The 24,806-nt window shown below is 41.3% G+C and overlaps 1 protein-coding gene across 1 annotated transcript in view; it reads left to right on the top strand.

Moving 5' to 3' along the window:
• stard15 (StAR-related lipid transfer (START) domain containing 15) overlaps positions 1–24,806 on the top strand; it is a 215,066-nt gene that overhangs the window by 167,464 nt on the left and 22,796 nt on the right. Inside the window, exon 5 of the mRNA XM_063052999.1 lies at positions 3,159–3,276. Coding sequence (XP_062909069.1) covers positions 3,159–3,276 — 118 coding nt within the window. The remainder of the gene's footprint in view (positions 1–3,158; positions 3,277–24,806) is intronic.

Genomic DNA, 24,806 nt, shown 5'->3' with positions numbered 1-24,806 from the left:
CCCCCTTCGTGTCTCCCTAAACCAGACACATAGTTCCCCATTTCGATCCCAAAAGGAGCTGCTGGTGTCGTGGTTTCTCATTTCTTACAAACAACAAGGAGACGCAGAAAATCCTTCAAGACGTTTTAAACTTTAATTTGTAAATCAAAGCTGAGACAATCAGAAAGCTAGTAGCTGACTGCCCATCGAGGCTTGTACACAGCATTTTTTATAGCAATCTCCTATCTTAGCTACATTATCATATCCAGACGGCCTGTGATCACATATCATCAATACATCCGCTCTCGACCTTCCACTATTGTTTCACTCCCCAATTTAATTATGTCCTAGTTTACTTTTTAGACCAGGTGTCCCCTCATCCCTAACCACAGTTATTTCTTAATTGGTCTTGTTTTGACATACTGCCACATATGTCATTACCTTACTCGCCACCGTTATCTTCCTACTTGGTTTCATTCTAGTTCTCTTCATGAATTAATAGTGATTAGGTCAAAAGTCATGGCTACATAGTGAATACCCTCTATTCAGCTAGCAGTGGTTACATAGTAAATATAGAAAATATAATGTATGCATTTGAGTGAATACTGAAATACTGTTGAGTAAATATTGTAAATACTGTAATACATAGAAAATACAATGTATGCGTTTACATTTTCCAATACTGGCAGGTAATAACATTACACAATTATCACAAACCCCCTCTCCGAGAAAATTTATAACACAAATTATATAATACCGTTAAACAAATGCTATTAGGGCTGGGGAGAGTTATCCAGTGTCCGAACCCGAAGCTGAACATTCATGACACCAACTCAAATTTAACCCTTATAATAACAAAAATATTTAGAACATTATCTGCAATTAAATCCCAGTGCAGCATACAGCATTGCAAAACTACATATAACAAGCAAGTCCCTTCCCATATCCCAACATGGAAACCGGCACAAATATAAGCTGAATAAACAGTGTCAATATATCTACTCCCTTTTTCGTGCATTTATTTCTTTCCAAGAATTGTGCTGCTTCTATCGGGTCGTCATATTCTTTAGGCGCTCTTCCGTCTTGATGATAAATATAGAGCCCAGCCGGATACCGCAGGGTGTGCTTGATTCCTCCAACACGCAGAGTTTGCAGTACATCTCGAAAGGCACGACGTTGAGTCATCACCTCTTTAGCATAGTCAGGGAAGATCAAGACCTTATTTCCCGTGTACTCCATGGGTTGTAGTCTGCTGCGGCGCAGGATCAGCTCTTTCACTTGAAAGAGATGGCTACGTGCCAAGATGGTGCGCGGTTTCCCACCAGCAGCTGGCTTCGGATAGAGAGAGCGATGCGCGCGATTGACTTAAAATGGATACGGGAAATGCTCTTCCCCGAGCAACTTGGGAATCAGTATGGAAACAAATTCAGTAGGTTTACCATCCTCCTCGCCCTCTTGTATCCCTACAATTTTAATGTTATGTCTCCAGGAACGAGCCTGTAAGTCATGCACTTTAGCTTCAAGCTAGCTATTTTGTCTCATTAGCTCTGAATACTTCACTTCAAGCTCTTGCACTTGTGTTTCAAGGTCACTGGTGGTTAGTTCTTGAATAGCCACATGGGCTTGTAAGTCAGCCTGGGAGGCCACAAGCGCCTCAAACTTGGTCTCAAAAACATCAAAGCAGTCGTTAATGCCGCGCAGAACTGACTGAGAAATCTCCTGACCTAATTCCTTGCACATGGCGTAAGTTTTATCCGGCAGTATCTCAGACGCGGAGTTCTTTACAGACCCGTTGTTAGCACTAACTTCGGTAGTTTGGCAGTCGGCAGTCTTGGTTCTATTAGCCTTCGGCATTGTCAAACTTTTCCAGACACTTAGTTTAGACATACACTGTTGGCCTATGGATGAATAAAACACGTAGTAATTTTATCGAGACCTCGGAGAGAAGCACTAACCAAGCACGTCTAATCCCTACGCATGCGCACTAGCACCCCCCATAATTATGGACTTTTTAAGTCAAAACGGTGAGCCCTGTTGCTTCTTGACATGTTTTTATTTGCTTACTATTAGTAAAAGTATAATAGAGACAGTTTGAAATAAACAAAGCATTTTAGAAAATCTGTTCACCAAAAATTGAGATTAAAGAATTGATGGCACTGCATACTGAATACCAACAAAAATTTGTGTGTGCCATAGGATTGCCGCCCCGGGCTAATAAATCATCTTTGCACTCTCTGTAAAAAGTATACGATCAGTACTGTGCACAATACTTCTGGTGTGGTCTCACAAATGTCCACTCTAAATTACAGTAACTCTGTAATCAAAGTCAGTACAAAATTTGTCTTCCTAATTTCTCATTGTACCAACATGTTGCCCTTCTGTAACTTTTTTTTCACACAAACATTTAGGGCCCATTGAACATGATCAGCCAATCTCTCACTATTTAAAAAAATCAACATCTTGTACAACTATGACATGATGTCCCAACTCTAATACTCATTTCCTCGGCCAATGAAGGCAAGCATAGCATATGCCTTCCTTATCATCCTGTGTACCCATGTCTGTGCACATCTGACTGATTAGTAGTTTTTAACTTGCCAAACATGTTTTGAATTGAAGAGGAAGGGATGGTGTATGAAGAAGTATCTGTGATATAGTGGAGACAAGGAGAAGATGGATGACATTCAGAAGGGTGATCAAGGCTGTTAAAACCAGCTAATCTGTTTGAGGAGATGTAAATGGAGAATAAACAGATAAGAAAAAATAAACTGGAACTCTGAGACACAGAACGTCTTCACTATATTTCAGATTTTCAACAACTGTTCCCAGTTCTGGATGATTTTTTTTGAAGGATCAGGTTATTTGCTCATTATTCCTTTGTTGGGAATTCATGTTCCCTGCACTATAATAGCTTTTATATTCTGTAGTTGGTTGTAAAATAATTTTATGAAATTATGAAAGGATGTAAAAAGCTTTGCATAAATTCAAGCCAACACACCCAAAATGCTGGAGGAACTCAGCAGACCTGGTAGCATCTGCAGATTGGGGGATTCAAACATGTGTTGCTTTGGATCTCCAGTATCTGCAGATTTTCACTTATTTGTGATTCTACATATATTCAAAATTTATTCTTTACAGAGTGTATGTAATTCACCTTATTTCTGATGGTTTATTTGCAGAAATATCCACCGAAGAAAGACATAGTACGAGCTGTCTCACTGCAGACTGGATATTTCATTAAATCCAATGGAGCCAACAGCTGTACGTTGTACTACCTGACCCAAGTGGATCCACGAGGTTAGTGTACCAATTAAGCTAACCTTTATGGCCAGATTACTCCAGATCCTCTTCAAAAAATTGGTTGAAAACCTGGCAGAATCTCAGGATGGGAATAAACAGTTGAGGTTTCTGGTCGAGACATTTCATAGATGATACCTGACCTGCTGAGTTTCTCCAGCATTTTGTGTATGTTACTCAACATTTTCAGCATCTGTAGAATCTCTTGTGTTATTGACTTAAACCTGTTTTTCTCCATGACCTTCATGAAGTGGTTCCGAAGGTCTTTGAAAGAAAACTCTGCTTGTTAGAGATTTCCACTGACGGAAGAACGTACGACATAAGACCATAAGATATAGGAGCAGAATCAAGCCATTTGGCCTTTTGAATCTGCTCCACCATTCTATCATGGCTGACTTATTTTCACTCTCAACCCCATTCTCCTATTTTCTTCCCATGCCCTTTGATGCCCTTACTAATCAAGAACCTATCGACCTCTGCTTTAAATACACCAAAAGACTTAGCCTCCACAGTCATTTGTGGCAATAATTTCCACAGATTCACCACTCTTTGGCTGAAGAAATTCTCCTCATCTCTATTCCAAAAGGACGTCCTTGTATTCTGAGGTTGTGCCCCCTAATCCTAGACTCCCCACTATCGGAAGTATACGCTCAACATCCTTTGAATATTCTGTAGGTTCTGCCCCTCCCCCCCATTAATTCTTCTAATCTCCAATGTACACAGGCCGTGAACCATCAAACGCTCCTCATAGGTTAACTCTTTCACTCATGGGACCATTCTTGTGAAAGTTCACCTCCACTAGGGTAAAGAGAGTTACCGAGGCATGAGGGAGGATCTGGCCAGAGATATTTGGAATGAGATATTGGTGGTGATGATGGCAGATCAGCAATGCCGGAGATTCTGGGAACAGTTCAGAAGGCTGTTACATCCCAAAGAGGAACAAATATTTTAAAGGGAGGTTGATGCCACCATGGCTGACAAGGGAAGTCATAGACAGCATAAAAGCAAAAAGAAAGGTATATAATATATAGGAAAAATCAGTGAGAAGATTGGGCTGCTTTTAAAAATCAACAGAAAGCAACTGAAAAAGCAATAAGGAAAGTAAAGATGAAATATGAAGTTAACCTGGCTCATAATACAGTCATAGTCATAGTCATACTTTATTGGTCCCGGGGGAAATTGGTTTTCGTTACAGTTGTACCATAAATAATTAAATAGTAATAAAACCATAAATAGTTAAATAGTAATATGTAAATTATGCCAGGAAATAAGTCCAGGACCAGCCTATTGGCTCAGAGTGTCTGACCCTCCAAGGGAGGAGTTGTAAAGTTTGATAGCCACAGGCAGGAATGACTTCCTATGACGCTCTGTCTTGCATCTTGGTGGAATGAGTCTCTGGCTGAATGTACTCCTGTGCCCACCCAGTACTTTATGTAGTGGATGGGAGACATTGTCCAAGATGGCATGCAACTTGGGCAGCATCCTCTTTTCAGACACCACCGTCAGAGAGACGGATGAGGATAGCTAAAGATTTGTCAGCTATATAAAGAGTAAAAGAGACGTGGAAGTGGATATCGGACACTGGAAAATTATGCTGGAGAGGAAGTAATGGAGGGCAAAGAAATAGCAGATGAATTTATTAAGTAATTTGCATCATTCTTTACTGTGAAAGACACCAGCAGTATGCCAGAAATTCGAGAGTGTCAGGGGACAGAAATGAGTGTCGTTGCTCTTATTACGGAGAAGGTTCTTGCGAAGCTGTAAGGTCTGAAGGTAGGTAAGTCACCTGGACTGCTTCATCCTAACATTCTGAAGGAGGTAGCTGTAAAGTTTGTGGAGGCATTAATAATGATCTTTCAAGAATCACTAAATTCTGGAATGGTTCTGGAAGACTGGAAAATTACAACTGTCACTCCAGTCTTTAAGAAGGGACAGAGACAAATGAAAGGAATTTATAGGCCAGTTAGCTTGTATTCAGTATTTGAGAATATGTTGGAGTCCATTATTAAGGATGAGGTTTTGGAATACTTGGAAGCACATGATAAAATAGGCCAAAGTCAGCATGGTTTCCTTAAGGCCTGACAAATCTGTTGGAATTTTTTGAGAAAATAACAGGCAGGATAGACAAAGAAAATGGGTTTTGTTTATTTGGATTTTCTGAAGGTCTTTGGCAAAGGGCCACACATGGGGCTGCTAAATAAGAAAAAGGCCCTTGGAATTACAGGAAAAATAATGGCACAGATAGAAGATTGGCTGATTGACAGAATGCAAATAATGGAAATAAAGGGGGCCTTTTTCTGGTTGACTGCTGCTGACTGTTCAAGCAAGGCCTGGAGTCAGGACTGCTTCTTTCACATTATAAGTCAGTGATCTGAGTGACGGAATTGATGGCTTAGTGGCCAGGACTGTGGACAATATTGGGATAGGTGAAGGGGCAGGTCATTTTGAGGAACCAGGGAGTCTGCAGAAGGACTTAGATTAGGAAAATAGGTAAACAAAAGGCAGCTGGAAAGAATAGGGTCATGCAATTTGGTCGAAGGAATAAGTGTGTAGACTATTTTCTAAGTGATGAGAAAATTCAGAAATCAGAGGTGTAAGGGGACTTGGGAGTCCTCATGCAGGATTCCCTAAAGATTAACTTGCAGACTGAGTTGGTAGTAAGGAAGGCAAATGCAATGTTAGGATTTATTTTGAGAGAACAAGAATATAAAAGTGAGGAAGTAATGCTGAAGCTTTATCAGGCATTTGTCAGACTACAATTGGAATGTTGTGAGCATTTTTGGGTTCCATATTGAAGAAAAGATGTGCTCACAGTGGAGAGGATCCAGAGGAGGGAAGCGAGAATCAATTGATTTCAAAGGTACATTTGATATCAGAGAAATGTATACAATATACATCCTGAAATGTTTTTTCTTCGCAACCATTCACAAAAACAGAGGAGTGCCCTCAAAGAATGAATAACAGTTAAATGTCAGAACCCCAAAGTCCCCGCAGCTCCCCTCCCTCCTGCGCATAAGCGGCAGCAAGCAACAATCCCCCCCCTCCCCACCAGCAAAAAAAGCACCATCACTCGCCACTGAGCAGTCAAGCGTGCAGCAAAGCAACAGCAAAGACACAGACCTGCAGTACCCCAAGGACTACTCGTTCACCCTGTATTTGACATACCACAGGCTCTCTCTCTCTCCCTAATAAGGAAGAAAGAGATGTCTCCGTTTCACAGCGAGAAGGGAGGTATAACAAACAACTCACTGGTTTACGATGTTAAAGGTCCATTATGTCACTTTTTCCAAGCTCTGTGCCCAAAGATCTCAGGTCTCTGGGCACACAGCCAGAGATCTTCCGACTCCCACAGCACACCGACCTTTGATCCGCCCGCCTCCAGAGCCATGAGACCTTGTCCCTCCGAAGGTGAGCTGGTCTAAATGTCCCATTGCAAGGAACCAAAGTTCGTGTGTAACTCCAGGTCAGGGTCTTCAAAACAACCCTGAAACGGAAAAATATAGATATTAAAGATGGAAATAGAGCTGTTCCCGAAGGTGCAAGCAAAGCAGTCGCCAATAGGTACCATTGTCTCCTCCTAAGCTCCTCCTTCTTGGGAATAAAAGGCTTAACTTATGAAGAGTGTTCAATGGCTCTAGACCTGTACACACTGGAGTTTAGAAGAAATAAGGGGGAATTTCATTGAGACCTATCAAATATTGAAAAGATTAGATAGAGTGGACATGGAGAGGATGTTTCCTGTAGTGATGGACCTAGGACCAGAAGGCACAGCCTCAGAATAGAGGGATATCCCTTAGGAGCAGAGATGGAGGAATTTCTTTCGCTATATGGTATTGAACCTGTGGAATTCATTGCCACAGACGGCTGTGGAGGCCAGGTCTTTTGGCATATTTAAAGTGGAGTTTCATAGCTTCATGATTAGTAAGGTAATCAAAGGTTATAAGGAGAAGGCATGAGAAAGGTGTTGAGAGGGATAATAAATCTGCAATGATGGTATGGCAGAGCAGACATAATGGGCCGAATGGTCTCTCCAACGCTTACACGTCCTTTCTCAGATAAAGAGCTCAAAACTGCTCACAATACTTCATGCCTTATAAAGCCACAGTTTTACATCCATGCTTTAATATTCTAGTCCTATTGAAATGTATGCTAACATTGCATTTACCGTCCTTACTCTGGATTCAACCAGCAAGTTAATCTTTTAGGATTCCTGCACTAGGACTCCCAAGTCCCCTTACATCTCTAATTTCTGAATTCATTCCCCAATTAGAAAATATTCTGCGCCTTTATTCCTTCAACTAATGTGCACTGTATTCCCTCTGCCACTTCCTGGCATTCCATGGGTTAAAATGCCAAAACAAAAAGCTAATAATCTATGGATTGTTACCTGATCTGTGTGCAGATTGGTACAGGGTGAATATAATCGGTGAGCTGAATGCATGGCTCAAAGATTGGCATGGGAGAAGTGCGTTTGAATTTGTGGGACATTGGTACCAGTATTGGTACAGAGCTGTTCTGTTGGGATGGGCTTCACCTGAATCATGCTTTACTGATCCACAACAGTGCTATGGGTGCTTATAGCCAATCTGTAGGTCAATAACTTTGGGAGAGTATGTAGAGAGGTGATAATGGCAAGGACAGATCACCAGGGAGGGGTGTCAATTAGGAAGTTGCAAATGAGATGGGGGTACTTGCTTTGAACTGGGTGTTCTTCAGGAAGTGTATTTCTAAAATGACCAGCGCCAAACTGGTATATCGTACCACTGCCAAAGGAAGGACTGAGGTCTTGGTATTTTTATCATATATTCCAAAAACGAGCAGATGATCTTGCCTTGTAAGTTTGACTATTGGCAGATTGCCCATCAAATGGCCAACATTACTTACCAATGATTTCAAAGATTGTAAGGTTGAAAAACTGAGAAATGAGGGCCAGGGTGTTTGAGTTCCATCCATCCTGATCAAAGAAGCAACCTCAGTTTAAGGGCCAAAGCTCTGTCTCAAAACTAATAATGTCAGATGATATTACGGTGGCATTGTAGGCTGATAGGCCTGTTCTCTTCTATGTTGCTTTGAGTTCTATACTATAGTCCTGTGTTTATAGTAATTTGTGTTGTTAGTGCATCTATTCCAAATTATGAAACCCATTTACAAAAACCAACATGGACTTAAAACAAGACATTTGTCAATAAACCTTGTGGAAATTGATGGCAGAGTTCTTCATTCATTTCACTCACACTGATTAGTCATGGTTTGCCTTAGCATTTAAGCATACAGCTCTTCAAGCTTCTTCAGCCTTCATTAATGTAAGAATCCCTGTGATGGTGCTAACACTACAGACACCACCAGTGAGTTGAGCCGACTTTCCTTTCATCAGTCTCTTCCTCCACCCATCTCTAAGTTAATAGAGGGGACCCTCTCCCTCATTGATGTAAAAATAGGGAAAACTGCAAAATACATTGACAAACAGCAAATGAGTTGTGCAGAATGTAAGTTATTGCTTCTTTATGTATTTAAATAATTAGTGGTGTTTGTTCCATGGAAAGTTGTCTTGCAGTGTCACCTTTTTACAGCTTCTCAAGGAGTCTGTGTGTCAAATCTGCGCATTTCTGTTTACATATTTACAGAAGTGTGATATTAAAATATAGAACTGTTACACCATTAAGCTTCATAAAGCTTCAGAAGTTAAACCACTTTTAATTTGCAATTGCTGTGCTCTTCCTGTAGTCCATGTGCTCCTGTCATACACTCTACAGATGGGCTTTTAATGCTCAAATTGTAGACGTGTTAAAATGAAAGTACAGACCTTTGAAGCACTGTGCATGTTTAGTCTCAAGCCTGTAAACCAAATGCAGCTTAATTAAGAACCCACTCTATCTCTTACGATCTGTTTACTTGCTTGCCTATCTTTAACACCTGTCACTCCCTGACAGCCCTGACACAGTACAAACTGTACAAATAAAATCTTGAACTTCTCAAGCAAGATACATTAATTTAGGAGAAAACATCATAACAACACTGAATGTTTTACCAGGGAGAGGTTAGAACCGTTTGGAAGAAGGAAATATGAACTTATTCAAACATATCAGATTCTAATGGGACATCATAGGGTAGAGAGCATCGAACATAAAACTCTACAGCACAGTACAGGCATTTTGGCTCATATTATTGTGCTGAATATTTAATCTATCTACAATCAATCTAATGCCTCCCTCCCATATTCCCCCCTGTTTTTCTCTCATCCACGTACCTAGTCAATTATCCTTCATCTGTTGGTAAATGATAGAATCAGGAGGAATTGATGACAATGTGGAGAGAATAAATCATGCAATTAATGTAAAGATGTCTGTCCCTACACATCCCAACTTGTAGTCTTAGATCCACGAATACTGTTTTGCTTTGCGTTGCTAGAGCCAAGCATATAAGAACTGGTGATGTGGTCTTGTGCTCTTGTGCTCCAGTAAGCTAGAATACTCTACCAACTGAGATGCTGTATGTCAGACTAGTACTGTGGAATGTTTCAAAACACTTATAAAAATCTACTTTTTTTTTAATTTGGCCTACTTATATGATTACTTAATGCCTGTTGATGTTCAAAGTTCAAAGTAAATTTATTATCAAAGTACATATATGTCAACAAGTGGGGTACCACACAAGAGTATTGGTCAGCACAACACTTTAAAGTGCCAGTGACCCAGGTTCAATTCCCACTGCTATCTGTAAGGAGTTGGTACATTCTTCCCGTGACCGTGTGGTCTTCCCACAGTCCAAAGATGTACCAGTTGGCAGGTTGATTGGTCATTGTAAATTATCCCATGATTAGGCTAGGGTTAAATCGAGGGTTGCTGGCTTGAAGGGATGAAAGGACTATTTCAACTCTGTATCAATAAATAGAAAATAAATAAAATCTATAGAACAGTAATTATAACAGGATTAATGAAAGATCAACAAGAGTGCAGAAGACAGCGAACTGCGCAAATGCAGATATAAATAAATAGCAATAAATAACAAGAACATGAGATAATGAACTAAAAAGTCTTTAAAATGAGATTGTTGGTTGTGGGAACATTTTAATGATGGGGCAAGTGAGTGTAGTTATCCCCTTTTATTCAACAGTCCGATGGTTGAGGGGTAGTAACTGTTCTTGAACCTGATGGTGTGAGGCCTGAGGCGCTTGTACCTTCTACCTGACGACAGTAGTGAAAAGAAAGCATGACCTGGGTAGTGGGGATGTCTGATGATGAATGCTGCCCTCTGACAGGAGTGTTTCATGTAGATGTGCTCAGTAGTTAAGAGGGCTTTTCCCATGATGTACTGGGCTGAATTGTCTATCTTCTGTAGAGGAAAGGCATTAGTGTTTCCATACCAGGTTGTGATGCAGCCAGTCAATATACTCTCCACTACAAACCTATAGAAGGTTATCAAAGTTTTAGATGCCGTGACGAATCTCTGCAGACTACTAAGGAAGTAGAGGCACTACCGAGCTTTCTTCACAATTGTACTTACATGCTGGGTTCAGGTCAGGTCCTCTGAAATTGTAACACTCAGGAATTTGAAGTTGCTAACCCTCTCCACCTCTAATTGTCTGTTGAAGACTGGCTCACGGACCTCAGATTTCCCTCCCCTGATGTTTAAAATCAGTTCCTTGGTCTTGCTGACATTGAGTGAGAGGTTGCTGTTGTGACACCACTCAGCTAGGTTTTCAATCTCCCTCCTGTATGCTGTTTTATCATCACCTTTGATTCGGCCCAAGACAGTAATGTCATCAGCAAACTTGAATATGGCATTGAAGCTGTGCTTAGCTACACAGTCAGAGGTGTAAGGTCACACAGTCATTTACATTTGACTACATTTTCTACAGTGCCTATAAAAAGTATTCACCCCCCCCACCGAAGTTTTCACGTTTTATTGTTTTACAACATTGAATCACAGTATTTAAATCATTTGGCTTTTTCCGACACTGACCAACAGAAAAGACTCTTTCATGTAAACTTAAAACAAATCTCTACAAAGTGATCTAAATTAATGAAAATATAAAACACAAAATAATTGATTGCTTAAGTTTTCACCCCCTTTAATATGACACACTAAATCATCACTGGTGCAGCCAATTGGTTTTAGTAGTAGTAGTAGTTAGATGTCACATTATTAGTTAAATGGAGATCACCATGCACAGTCAAGGTGTTTCAATTGATTGTAGTAAAAATACACCTGTATCTGGAAGGTCCAACAGCTGGAGAGTCAGTATCCTGCCAAAAACTACACCATGAAGACAAAAGAACACTACAAGCAACTCCACAAAAAAGTCATTGAAAAGCACAAGTCAGGAGATGGATACAAGAAAATTTCCAAGTCACTGAATATCCCTTGGAGTACAGTTAAGTCAATCATCATGTGTTGGAAAGAATATGGCACAGCTGTAAATCAGCCTAGATAGGCCGTCCTCAAACATTGACTGACCAGGCAAGAAGGGGACTAGTGAGGGAGGCCACCATGACAACTCTGGAGGAGTTACAAGCTTCAGTGGCTGAGATGGGAGAGGTTACACATACAACAACTCACAAACAAGAGAAAATATGCAGATGCTGGAAATTCGAGCAACACACACACAAAATGCTGAAGGAACTCAGCAAGCCAGGCAGCATCAAGAAAAAGAGTACAGTGAATGTTTCGGGCCGAAACCCTTCGGCAAGACATAAAACAACTATTACCCAGGTGCTTCACCGATCGCAGCTTTATGGGAGAGTGGCAAAGAGAAAGACACTGTTGAAAGAAACTCACATGAAATCTCAGCTAGAGTTTGCCAGAAGGCATGTAGGATGCTCCATAGTCAGCTGGAAGAAGGTTCTATGGTCTAATGAAAACAAAATTGAGCTTTTTGGCCATCAGACTAAACACTGTTCGGTGTAAACCAAACATAGAACGTCATCAAAAGCACACCATCCCTACCATGAAGCATGGTGGTGGCTGCATCATGCAATGAGGATGCGTCCCTGCAACAGGCTGTGGAAATCCTGATACAGTCTGCAAGAGAATTGCGACTTGGAAGATTTGTTTTCCAGCTAGACAGTGACCCCCCCCCCCCAATCATAAACCAAAGCTACACAGCAATGGCTTAAAAACAACAAAGTTAATGCCCTAGAGAGGCCAAGTCAGAGTCCAGACCTCAATCTAATTGAGAATTTGTGGCTGGACATGAAAAGGTCTGTTTGCTCATGATCTCCATGCAATCTGGCAGAGCTTGAGCAGTTTTGTAAAGAAGAATGGGGAAAAATTACAGTATCCAGATGTGCAAAGCTTCTAGAAACCTATCCACACAGACTCAAGGCTGTAATTGCTCGCAAAGGTGCATCTACTAAATACTGACTTGAAAGGGGTGAATACTTTCATTTATTTGGTGCAGATCCTGCAACTGTTCACAATATACATTAACGATCTGGAAGAGGAGATGGACCGAGTGTAGTGTATCTAAGTTTGCTGATGACGCAAAATTCAGTGGAAAAGCAAATTGTGCAGAGGATGCGGAGAGTCTGCAGAGAGATATAGATAGGTTAAGTGAGTGGGCAAGGGTCTGGCAGATGGTGTACAATGTTGGTAAATGTGAGATCATCCACTTTGGAAGGAAAATGGAAGATCAGATTATTATTTAAATGGTAAAAGATTGCAGCATGCAGCTGTGCAGAAGGACTTGGGAGTGCTTGTGCATGAATCGCAAATGGTTGGTTTGCAGGTGCAGGCTATCAAGAAGGCAAATGGAATGTTTGCTTTCATTGCGAGAGGGATTGAATTTAAGAGCAGGGAGGTTATGCTGCAACTGTACAGGGTACTGGTGAGGCCGCACCTGGAGTACTGCGTGCAGCTCCGGCCTCCTTACTTGAGGAAGGATATACTGGCTTTGGAAGCAGTGCGAAGGAGGTTCACCAGGTTGATTCCAGAGATAAGGGGGCTAGAATACTTATGCAATCAATTACGTTGTGGTTTATATTTGTAATTCATTTATATCACTTTATAGAGATCTGTCTTCATTTTTACACAAAAGAGTCTTTTTCTGTTGATCAGTGTCAAAAAAGCAAAAGTAAATCCACTGTGATTTGATGTTGTAAAACAATAAAATATAAAAGCTTCCAGTGGGGGGATGAATACTTTTTATAGGCACTGTAGTTTAGTATATTCACTTACATTTTCTTCTATATAATGTTTGTCTTGTTTTATGATTTTTAATTTTGCCTCATGTTTTTATGACTATATTGATTTATCTTTACTATCAATGGAAAGCACCTTGACTCTACATCTTAATGATTATGATATAGTTGGGATCACAGAGACATGGCTCCAGGGTGACCAGGGATGGGAGCTCAACGTTCAGGGATATTCAATATTCAGGAGGGATAGACATGAAGGAAGGGGAGGTGGGGTGGCGTTGCTGGTTAAAGAAGAGATTAACACAATAGAAAGGAAGGACATAAGCCGGGAAGATGTGGAATCGATATGGGTAGAGCTGTGTAACACTAAGGGGCAGAAGACGCTGGTGGGAGTTGTGTACAGGCCACCTAACAGTAGTAGTGAGGTCGGAGATGGTACTAAACAGGAAATCAGAAATGTGTGCAATAAAGGAACAGCAGTTATAATGGGTGACTTCAATCTACATGTAGACTGGGTGAACCAAATTGGTAAAGGTGCTGAGGAAAAGGATTTCTTGGAATGTATGCGGGATGGTTTTTTGAACCAACATGTCGAGGAACCAACTAGAGAGCAGGCTATTCTGGACTGGGTTTTGAGCAATGAGGAAGGGTTAATTAGCGATCTTGTCGTGAGAGGCCCCTTGGGTAAGAGTGACCATAATATGGTGGAATTCTTCATTAATATGGAGAGTGACATAGTTAATTCAGAAACAAAGGTTCTGAACTTAAAGAGGGGTAACTTTGAAGGTATGAGACGTGAATTAGCTAAGATAGACTGGCAAATGACACTTAAAGGATTGACGGTGGATATGCAATGGCAAGCATTTATAGGTTGCATGGATGAACTACAACAATTGTTCATCCCAGTTTGGCAAAAGAATAAATCAAGGAAGGTAGTGCACCCGTGGCTGACAAGAGAAATTAGGGATAGTATCAATTCCAAAGAAGTAGCATACAAATTAGCCAGAGAAAGTGGCTCACCTGAGGACTGGGAGAAATTCAGAGTTCAGCAGAGGAGGACAAAGGGCTTAATTAGGAAGGGGAAAAAAGATTATGAGAGAAAACTGGCAGAGAACATAAAAACGGACTGTAAAAGCTTTTATAGATATGTAAAAAGGAAAAGACTGGTAAAGACAAATGTAGGTCCCCTGCAGACAGAAACAGGTGAATTGATTATGGGGAGCAAGGACATGGCAGACCAATTGAATAATTACTTTGGTTCTGTCTTCACTAAGGAGGACATAAATAATCTTCCAGAAATAGTAAGGGACAGAGGGTCCAGTGAGATGGAGGAACTGAGTGAAATACATGTTAGTAGGGAAGTGGTGTTAGGTAAATTGAAGGGGTTGAAGGCAGATAAATCCCCAGGGCCAGATGCTCTGCATCCTAGAGTGCTTAAGGAAGTAGCCCAAGAAATAGTGGATGCATTAGTGATAATTTTTCAAAACTCGTTAGATTCTGGACTAGTTCCTGAGGATTGGAGGGTGGCTAATGTAACCCCAATTTTTAAAAAAGGAGGGAGAGAGAAACCAGGGAATTATAGACCGGTTAGCCTAACGTCGGTGGTGGGGAAACTGCTGGAGTCAGTTATCAAGGATGTGATAACAGCACATTTGGAAAGCGGAGAAATGATCGGACAAAGTCAGCATGGATTTGTGAAAGGAAAATCATGTCTGACGAATCTCATAGAATTTTTTGAGGATGTAACTAGTAGAGTGGATAGGGGAGAACCAGTGGATGTGGTATATTTGGATTTTCAAAAGGCTTTTGACAAGGTCCCACACAGGAGATTAGTGTGCAAACTTAAAGCACACGGTATTGGGGGTAAGGTATTGGTGTGGGTGGAGAATTGGTTAGCAGATAGGAAGTAAAGAGTGGGAATAAACGGGACCTTTTCAGAATGGCAGGCGGTGACTAGTGGGGTACCGCAAGGCTCAGTGCTGGGACCCCAGTTGTTTACAATATATATTAATGACTTGGATGAGGGAATTAAATGCAGCATCTCCAAGTTTGCGGATGACACGAAGCTGGGTGGCAGTGTTAGCAGTGAGGAGGATGCTAAGAGGATGCAGGGTGACTTGGATAGGTTGGGTGAGTGGGCAAACTCATGGCAGATGCAATTTAATGTGGATAAATGTGAAGTTATCCACTTTGGTGGCAAAAATAGGAAAACAGATTATTATCTGAATGGTGGCCGATTAGGAAAAGGGGAGGTGCAACGAGACCTGAGTGTCATTATACACCAGTCATTGAAAGTGGGCATGCAGGTACAGCAGGCGGTGAAAAAGGCGAATGGTATGCTGGCATTTATAGCGAGAGAATTCGAGTACAGGAGCAGGGAGGTACTACTGCAGTTGTACAAGGCCTTGGTGAGACCACACCTGGAGTATTGTGTGCAGTTTTGGTTCCCTAATCTGAGGAAAGACATCTTTGCCATAGAGGGAGTACAAAGAAGGTTCACCAGATTGATTCCTGGGATGGCAGGACTTTCATATGAAGAAAGACTGGATGAACTGGGCTTGTACTCGTTGGAATTTAGAAGATTGAGGGGGGATCTGATTGAAACGTATAAGATCCTAAAGGGATTGGACAGGCTAGATGCAGGAAGATTGTTCCTGATGTTGGGGAAGTCCAGAACGAGGGGTCACAGTTTGAGGATAGAGGGGAAGCCTTTTAGGACCGAGATTAGGAAAAACTTCTTCACACAGAGAGTGGTGAATCTGTGGAATTCTCTGCCACAGCAAACTGTTGAGGCCAGTTCATTGGCTATATTTAAGAGGGAGTTAGATATGGCCCTTGTGGCTACAGGGGTCAAGGGGTATGGAGGGAAGGCTGGGGCGGGGTTCTGAGTTGGATGATCAGCCATGATCATAATAAATGGCGGTGCAGGCTCGAAGGGCCGAATGGCCTACTCCTGCACCTATTTTCTATGTTTCTATGTTAACATATGAAAGGTGCTATGTAAATAACGTTATTCTTATTATTATTATTATTAAGAGTCTTTAAATGTCCCTAATATATCCTTGTCCACCACCACCCTTGGCAGTGCATTCCTCGCACCCACCATTCTCTGTTTAAAATAATTACTTCTGACATCCCCCTGTAGTTTCCTCCAGACATCTTAAAATGATGCCCCCTTGTATTAGCATTTCCACTCTAGGAAAGATTCTTTGGTTATTCACTCTGTCTATGCCACTTATCATCTTGTACATCTTTATCAAAGCACCTTTCATCCTCCTTTGCTCCAACCTATCCCCATAAGACATGCTCTCCAATCCAGGTAACATTGTGATAAATCTCTCCTGCACCCTCTGTAAAGTTTTGATATCCCTCCTATCTATAGTGAGGTAATCAGAGCTGAAAATAGTTTTCCAAGTGTGGTCGAACCAGAATTTTATAGAGCTGCAGCATTATCTTACAGCTCTTGAACTCAGTCCCCCAGGTAATGAAGGCCAACAGACCAAATGCCTTCTAACAACCCTAGCAACTTGTGCAGTAACTGATGCTGAGCTGTCAATAGTGGGAGAGATATAAACGAGAAGACAGAGCTTCAAGCTGAGTGGCTGTAGAATTGGATTGGTTTATTATTTTCACGTGTATTGAGATACTATGAAAAACTTGTTTTGCATACTGTCTATATAGATCAAATCATTGCACAGTGCACGGAGGTAAACGAGGTGGAACAATAATAATGCAGAATGAAGTGTAACAGCTGCAGAGAAAATGCAGTGCAGGTAAACAATAATGTGCATGATCATATGAGGAAGATTGTGAGATCAAGGATTCATCTTATCACACACAAAATGCTGGAGGAACTCAGAGACAAGTAGCACCTATTGAAAGGGAAAAAAAGTTGAGGTTTTGGACTGAGGTGCTTCATCGGTATTTTCATTTTACCAGACAAGACAAACTTCCCTTGAAGTACATATACATTCCTTCTTAAACATTGAAAATGATAGGGAAACACCAGACAGGATTGTGTGAGGAATATCAGGAAGAGGGGTCATTAGAACATGTAGTTCTGAGTTGCAGGAAGTATGGATACAGAGAGAGATGTTGAGAATTAATCTAAGGGAATTGGGGGTGCAGGAATTCACATTAAAAGGGTTGCCGGGCAAGGGTGAGACAGCACAGGTCAGGGTATTTTTAGCTTTCTTAAGTGGTACAGGGTTTTTTTTTATAGGATATGATGAATAAGCAGGAATAGGGTACTAGGATGGCCAAAGATGGGAGGATAAAATGTAGGTTAGGGTATGTGTGTGTGTATGACTGGGTGAAGGAATTTGGAATGTAAATCTATTGCTCACTCCGGAGCAGAAGGTGGCGGTAATGCACCATTAAGCTGGGTGCCAACTGCCGTAAAACAAGAAGAAGAAGAAGAGGAAGTATCTTCCTTCTCACAGAGGTAGTGAGCTTCAAGTTCCAGTTCATATTTATTGTCATTTGACTGTACAAATATATGGCCAAACAAAACAACATTCTTATGGACCACGGTGCACCCATAAAATGTATATCACGCACAAAATATTACCGTAAATGTTAATAAAATATTATTCAAAATGCATGTAATGTGCAGCATAGATAAACAGTAAACAGCTTGTTGTCCTAATGATGAGACCTTGGTGGCAGCAAGGTGTTATTAGTCTCACAGCCTGAAGGAAGAAGCTTTGACCCAGTCTGGCGGTCCTCGTCCTGCTCCTGTACCTCCATCCTGATGGTGGTGTTGAATGGGTGGTAGGTGTCCTTAACAATGCTTCAAGCCCTTCGTCTATAATATACCCAGTTAAAGTCACTAATAAGATGGAGGAATACCCGAGTAATCCTCTCAGCAGTTTTTACTAACCTCTGTAGAGCATGGAAGCTTCCGTTCCGACAGAAGGTCATAGAAGAAAGAAAAAGGGGAGGAGCATCAGAGGGAGGTGATGGGCCAGTAAGGAAATAAGGTGAGAGGAAAACGGGAATGTGGAACTGTGAAGGAGGCAGGGGACATTATTGAATGTTCAGGAAACCGATATTCATGCCATCAGGTTGGAGGCTACCCAGACAGATCATAACGTGCTGCTCCTCCAACCTCATCACGACAGTAGAGGAAGCCGTGGACTAACATGTCGGAATGCATGTGGAAAGTGGAATGAAAATGGGAAACCACTAGGAGATTACACTTTTTCTGGCGAATTGGAAAAGGGCCAATGTAGCTGGAAGGTGGGACTTTATACCACTCAATAATCATGAACTTCTCAAAAATTTCTTTCTGATTGTGTGAAGTTTACAGGAAAACCTCAGAGATCTAAGGCCTCCATTGGTCAAAGTCAACCACAAATGCTGCTTTTTAGCTGTCTAGAGAAGCAAATCCAGGCAGTACAATCGGGGGAGCAAGCTGTTGCCCATTCAGCAAGCTTCCTCTCTCCATACAACTGATGATCCCAAAGAAACAGCAGAGATTGATAGAGTTTGGCAGCAACAGTGTCACAGAAGTTGCCAGTTAGCGATGAAGTTAACTTAGGACTGCCTTAGGGAATCCTGCATTGGACTTATCCCTTAGAGTTTACTCTCGAAGCCGTTCCCAAGAATGGGTATAGCCGCAAGGTAGCAGAGGTTTCAGATCAGAGCTTCCCTTCTCCTTCATGAGCTGCCAACCATGGCTGACAAGCCTCATCCGCCTGAAGTGACTGATATTAAGGTGCCAGTAACCCACCTTTGCCCCTTCTCCTGTCAGTAGGATTGGTTCTGCCGGCTTTAGTAGCTGAGCCACACGTGAAGGTCAGGAGCTAGACCTGGTTGTCAGAGGCTATTTGAGATACATATTATCGGGAGCATTTAATAGGTAGTAGGAGCTTATCCCCACTACCATCTCCGCCACCCCCCCCCCCACTGATAATAACCTGATCAGCGAAATGAATAAATGCAAATTTGTGGGCAGTGCATTGCTGTCTTCTGATTAAAAGCTGCTAATGACAAAGACAATGCTAGTCGTTGTGATCTTTTTACTTTCTAACTTAAATAAATATTATTTATTAAAAATTGCTTCATATTTAAAATATTTATCAGAACAAAAATATTTGTCAAGAATTATTAATATAAAATTATTCATGAAATACAAAATGAATAAATACAAAAAGGAACCATACAGTAAAATATTAAATTTAAGGTAGTTTCTCCCAACTTAGACTTCCAAGTAATTCAGGAGCCGCAAGCCTTTCCCAAGTTTCACTGAGCAACCTGGGAGTGCAGGTAGGGCCTGGAGCCCTGGAATTGGAGGTTGCTTGGCAGTGCACAGAACAGTGGGTTCAGTTTCAAGTGAAATGGTGGAGAGACCAGTGAGCAGGTAGTTGGAACCTCAGTCGCTCGTCACTTGACTTTCTCGTGGTTAGCTCTAACCCAAGGAAGGTCAGGCTTGAGCGATGCTGTCAAGGTGAAGCTCAATTTCAGGTTTATTGTCAGATGACTGTACATTTATGCAACCAAACAAAACAACATTCCTCAGAACTACAGTGCACCCAAAGTACATACATCACACACTGCACATAAAACAAAATATTGCTGCAAGTAAATGAATGAAATATATTTCAAAATGTGTGTAGTGCTTAGCACAGGTAAACTGTACAGTAAACAGTTAATACCTTGCTGTCCTAGTGACAGGGCCTTGGTGGTGTCAAGGTATTCATTAGTTTCACAGCCTGGGGGAAAAAACTGTTACCCACTGTAGGCCTGAAGCTCCTATACTTCCTTCCTGACGGTAGTGGGTCAAGAAATTGTGGGATGGGTGGTAGGGATTCTCAACAATGCTTCGGGCTCTTGCAGCTTCTGTACCACACAGTGATTCAGCCAGACAGGACACTCGATGGTTCACCTATAGAAAGTTGTTGGAATGTGTGTGGGGAGCCTTGCATGCCCCAATCTCCTCAGTTCGTGTAGATACTGCTGTGCCTTCTTGACTTATGAGGAGCTGTTGTGAGTAAAGGTTTGATGGTTCATTATTCGCACACCAAGGAACTTTGTACTCTTCGCTTTCTCCATGGCGGAGTCATTGATGTGCATTGGAGAATGGCCGACCTGCGTCTTCTTGAAGTTCACAATCATTTATTTTGTCTAGCATTTGACGAGCCTCTGTACCTGCTCTCTGTATGCTGACTCATCATTGTTGCTGATGAGGGTAACTACTGTTGTATCATCAGGGGCTACTGTTAAACCTCTGACCTGTCCTTCACTCCTCCTTCAGTATTGAGAGGGGTGACAATCTCTCCAGCAACAAAGCATCTGTTGGAGGAACTCAGCAGGACAAGCAGCCCCTTTTGGGGAGGGGTGGAGGAAGGAAACAACATTTTCAAGAAGGGATTTCAAGTCATAGAGACCTGTAGCACAGAAATGGGCTCTTTGACATCTAAGTAGTACTGTTTGTCTATTCTCTCTAAACCTTCCTCCTTCCCTTCTCCCATGGTCTGCTCTCCTGTCCTATCAGATTCCTTCTTCTTCAGCCCATTAATTTTTCCACCTATCACCTTCCAGCTTTTTCCAACCCTGGAAAAAGACTGTGCTCATTCCCCTATTGATGCACTCGTGATTTTATATACTTCTGTAGGATCACCCTTCAATGTCCTATGCTTCCAAAAAACAATATGGATCTGCTCAACCTCTCTCCATAACTCAATCGACTCTTGAGTTCTAGCAACAATCTTGTACATCAATTCTGTGTTCTTTCCAGCTTAACCTTCCAGCTGATGCAATTTTGATCTGAAACATCAAATCCTGCCCCCCTTCCCTTAATAACACTGAGATCATGAAGTGGTGTGAATCTCCTGTCTTTCCTCTTATGGCAAACTTTGTCATCTGTTTGACTACCTCTAGGTGGAGCTATTGGTGCTTTGCTCACCAGATGAATGGTCAGATGGTATGATGTTGCATTTTGTGGAGCTGACTTGTTGAGCCAAGTGCATGGAATTAAACTTATTTACTGAATTTAAGACATTTGAACACAAATAAAAAATCAAGGTACAATTGGAATCTGTAAAGTTTTGAGATTTCTGGACAGAGGAAGCAGGGAGGACCTGCTGTTTTTTACTGTTTGATGTTCTCTTTACATTTTGATCTCCCAGTGTGTAAATATTTCTCATTTGTTCCAGTTAAATTCCATCTAACATTTCTCTATCCATATCTGCAAATAATCTATCCTGCTCTATCCTTTGGTATTTTTTATGCCAACCACAACCCCACTAATCTTTGTATCATATGCAAACTTACTAACCCACCCATCTATATTTTCATCTAGGTCAAAATCAGATTTAAGTTTAGATTTAGAATTTTATTTCTTACATCCATCTCACAACATGAGGGAGTAAAAATCTTTATGTTGCGTCTTTGTCGCTATGTACAAGCAATAAGGAAGGGAAATGTGAGAGGATATTGCCCAAATACTAGGATTGTATACATAATTGTTTTCTATACATGTATGTACAGTCAGATCAATATGTATTGATAAATGTGATGGCCTGGTGAAAGAAGCTGTCCTGTTGGTCCTGGCCTTAATGCTGTGGTACCATTTGCCAGACAGAAGCAGCAGAAGCAGTTTGTGGTTGGGGTGGCTGTAGTCCCTGATGATACTCCATGCCCTTTCTATGCACCTGCTACTGTAGATGTCCTGAATAGGGGGAAGTTCACATTCACAGCTGAGCTAGGCTATCCGCACCACTCTCTGCAGTGCCCTGCGATTGAGGGAGGTACAGTTCCCGTACTAGGTGGTAACACAGCCAGTCAGGATGCTCTGAATGGTGCCCCTGTAGAAAGTCCTGAGGATCTGAGGACTCGTGCCGAACTTCTTCAGCCGTCTGAGGTGAAAGAGGCGCTGTTCTGCTTTTTTCAACAAACAGCCAGTATGTACAGTCCAGGTGAGATCCTTGATGATGTGTATACCAAGGAACTTGAAACTACTCACCCACTCACCTAATATCCCATTGATGTCTCTATTCATCAGAATCAGAGTCAGGTTTAATATCACCAGCATATGTCATGAAATTTGTTGCCTTTGCAGCAGCAATACAATGCAATACATAGTAATAGGGAAAAAAAACTAGATTACAGTAAATATATATAAAGTTAAATTAAATAATAAGTAGTGCAAAAATTGAAATAAAAAAGTAGTAAGGTAGTGTTCATGTGTTCAATGTCTATTCAGAAGGGGAAGAAGCTGTTCTTGAATCATTTAGTGTGAGCCTTCAGGCTTCAGTACCTGCTTCCTGATGATAGCAATGAGAATAAAGTATGACCTGAGTAATGGGGGTCCTTAATGATGGACTCAGTCTTCCTGAGGCATTGCTCCCTGAAGATGTCTTAGATACTACAGAGGCCAGTAAACTTAATGGAGCTGGCTAAATATACTACTTCTTGTGGCTTACTTTGTTACTGTGCAGTAGCACACCCCCCACCACACACACCACAGCCCACACCCCCACCCATACTCATATCCCTAGAAATTTTTGAGTGTTTTTAGTGGCATGCCAAATCTTGTCAAGCTTCTAATGAAATAGAGCATCCATTATACCTTCGTTGTATCTACATTGATATGCTGGATCCAGGTTAGATGCTCAGAGATATTGACATCCAGGAACTTGAAATTGCTCAGTCCTTCCACTTCTGATCCCTCTTTCAGGACTGGTGTATGTTCCCTCATCTTAACCTTTCTGAAGTCCAAATCTGTTCTTTGGTCATTTTTAAATATCATAGACAGCAGAGGTTGCAGTACAGATCTTTGAAACACTGCTAGTTGTGGGCTCCAGGCAAAGTAAGTCAACCACTGCCCTCCTTCTTCTATGGGCTCTCCAATTTTGAATCTAATCAACCATTTAGCTATGAATCCCATGTATCTTAATCTTCAGCAGCAGCATCCCATGAGAAATGTTTCAAATGCCTTGTAGACAACACCCACGGCTTTCCCTTCATCAGTTACATTCCTCACTTCTTCAAAAAACTCAGATTAGTAAGACACAACTTGGCCCACAGAAAGCCACACCGGCTGTCAATTAGTTTTTATTGTCAAATGTACTGAGGTACGCAGTTTTGCATGCCATCCTGACAGATTATTTCATCACATCAGTACATCAAGGTAGTACAAGGATAATGTGTTACAGTTACAGTTTGTTCTGTAGATTAGCTCCAATCCCACAGAAAGTTTGAGGGAGATGAGCCACAATATTGTGGATCAAGGCTATGCAAGATGCAGCCTGCATGGTAGCTGGTATGTAATAGAAAGAAACCATACACAGGCGATTTCTGCTCCACATTAAGATCACTGGCTAGCATGGACATTATGAGCCTCCTGTCTTCCTTCATGTGCTGAACTTTTCTATACATCCCAAACACAAGAATATCTGCAGATGCTGGAAATCCAAGCAGCACACACAAAATGCTGGAGGAACTCAGTCGGCTTGGCAGCATCTACAGAAAAGAGTAAACAGTTGACATTTCACGCCAAGACCCTTCATCAGTCCTGATGTAATTGTCTATATCTAGTAATGGTACACACAGCATAAACAGTAGAGAAAAATGTCTCTGGGTCTCTGAAACATACTACATCAAGAGTCCATTCTGCCTTAGCACCTTAGGTTGGCTCTTTGAAAAAGCAGTCGTCTGACTTCTCATCTGTGACTCAGTATTTCGTTTCCCCAAGCATCTCTTTAACTTTCACTTAACATTATTTATAGAATTAATTTCCACTAATATTTTGCCAAAGCATTTCAGATCTTGACACACCTGTCAGGGAAAAGAGCCCCCTCATGTTCTGCCGAGTGTTTTTGCAATGTCTTTAAAGCTACAACATCTGGTTATTCACCCAATTGCCAGAGGGAATAGTTTCTCATTATTAGAACCTATGAATCATCTTGACAACTCTATTAGATTACCTGATAAATCTCTGGAATCTATCAAGGATTGTCACATTTTTCCTAAAATATAGTGGAAATCTCCCTCTACTTCAGCTGAAGTCTAAGCTTACTTATAATGACATATTATAATTAAGACATATATAACGTATTAATATGTCATTAATCACACACAAATCCAAGTATTGAGTACAGGAGATGGGATGTTATGTTGAAGTTATAGAAGATGTTGGTGAGGTCGAATTTGGAGTACTATGTGCCTCTCTGGTCACCTACTCACAGGAAAGATATCAATAAGTTTGAAAGAGTACAAAGAAAATTTACAAGGACGTTACCGGGACTTGAGTTATGGTAAACGTTTCTTTTGCTCGCTCACGGGATTGTTGGCAAGAAGAGCAATTAACATATATTGCAAGTTGCCTTTGAAAAGTTTCTGGTGGTGATCTAGGTTCCTGAACCACTTTGTAGCCTTTGTGATGAG

Source organism: Mobula hypostoma, chromosome 7 (genome assembly GCF_963921235.1).
Source record: "Mobula hypostoma chromosome 7, sMobHyp1.1, whole genome shotgun sequence".
NCBI lineage: Eukaryota > Metazoa > Chordata > Chondrichthyes > Myliobatiformes > Myliobatidae > Mobula > Mobula hypostoma.
Note: the sequence above shows the minus strand (reverse complement) of the source record. Positions and strands in the feature narration are given on the sequence as shown.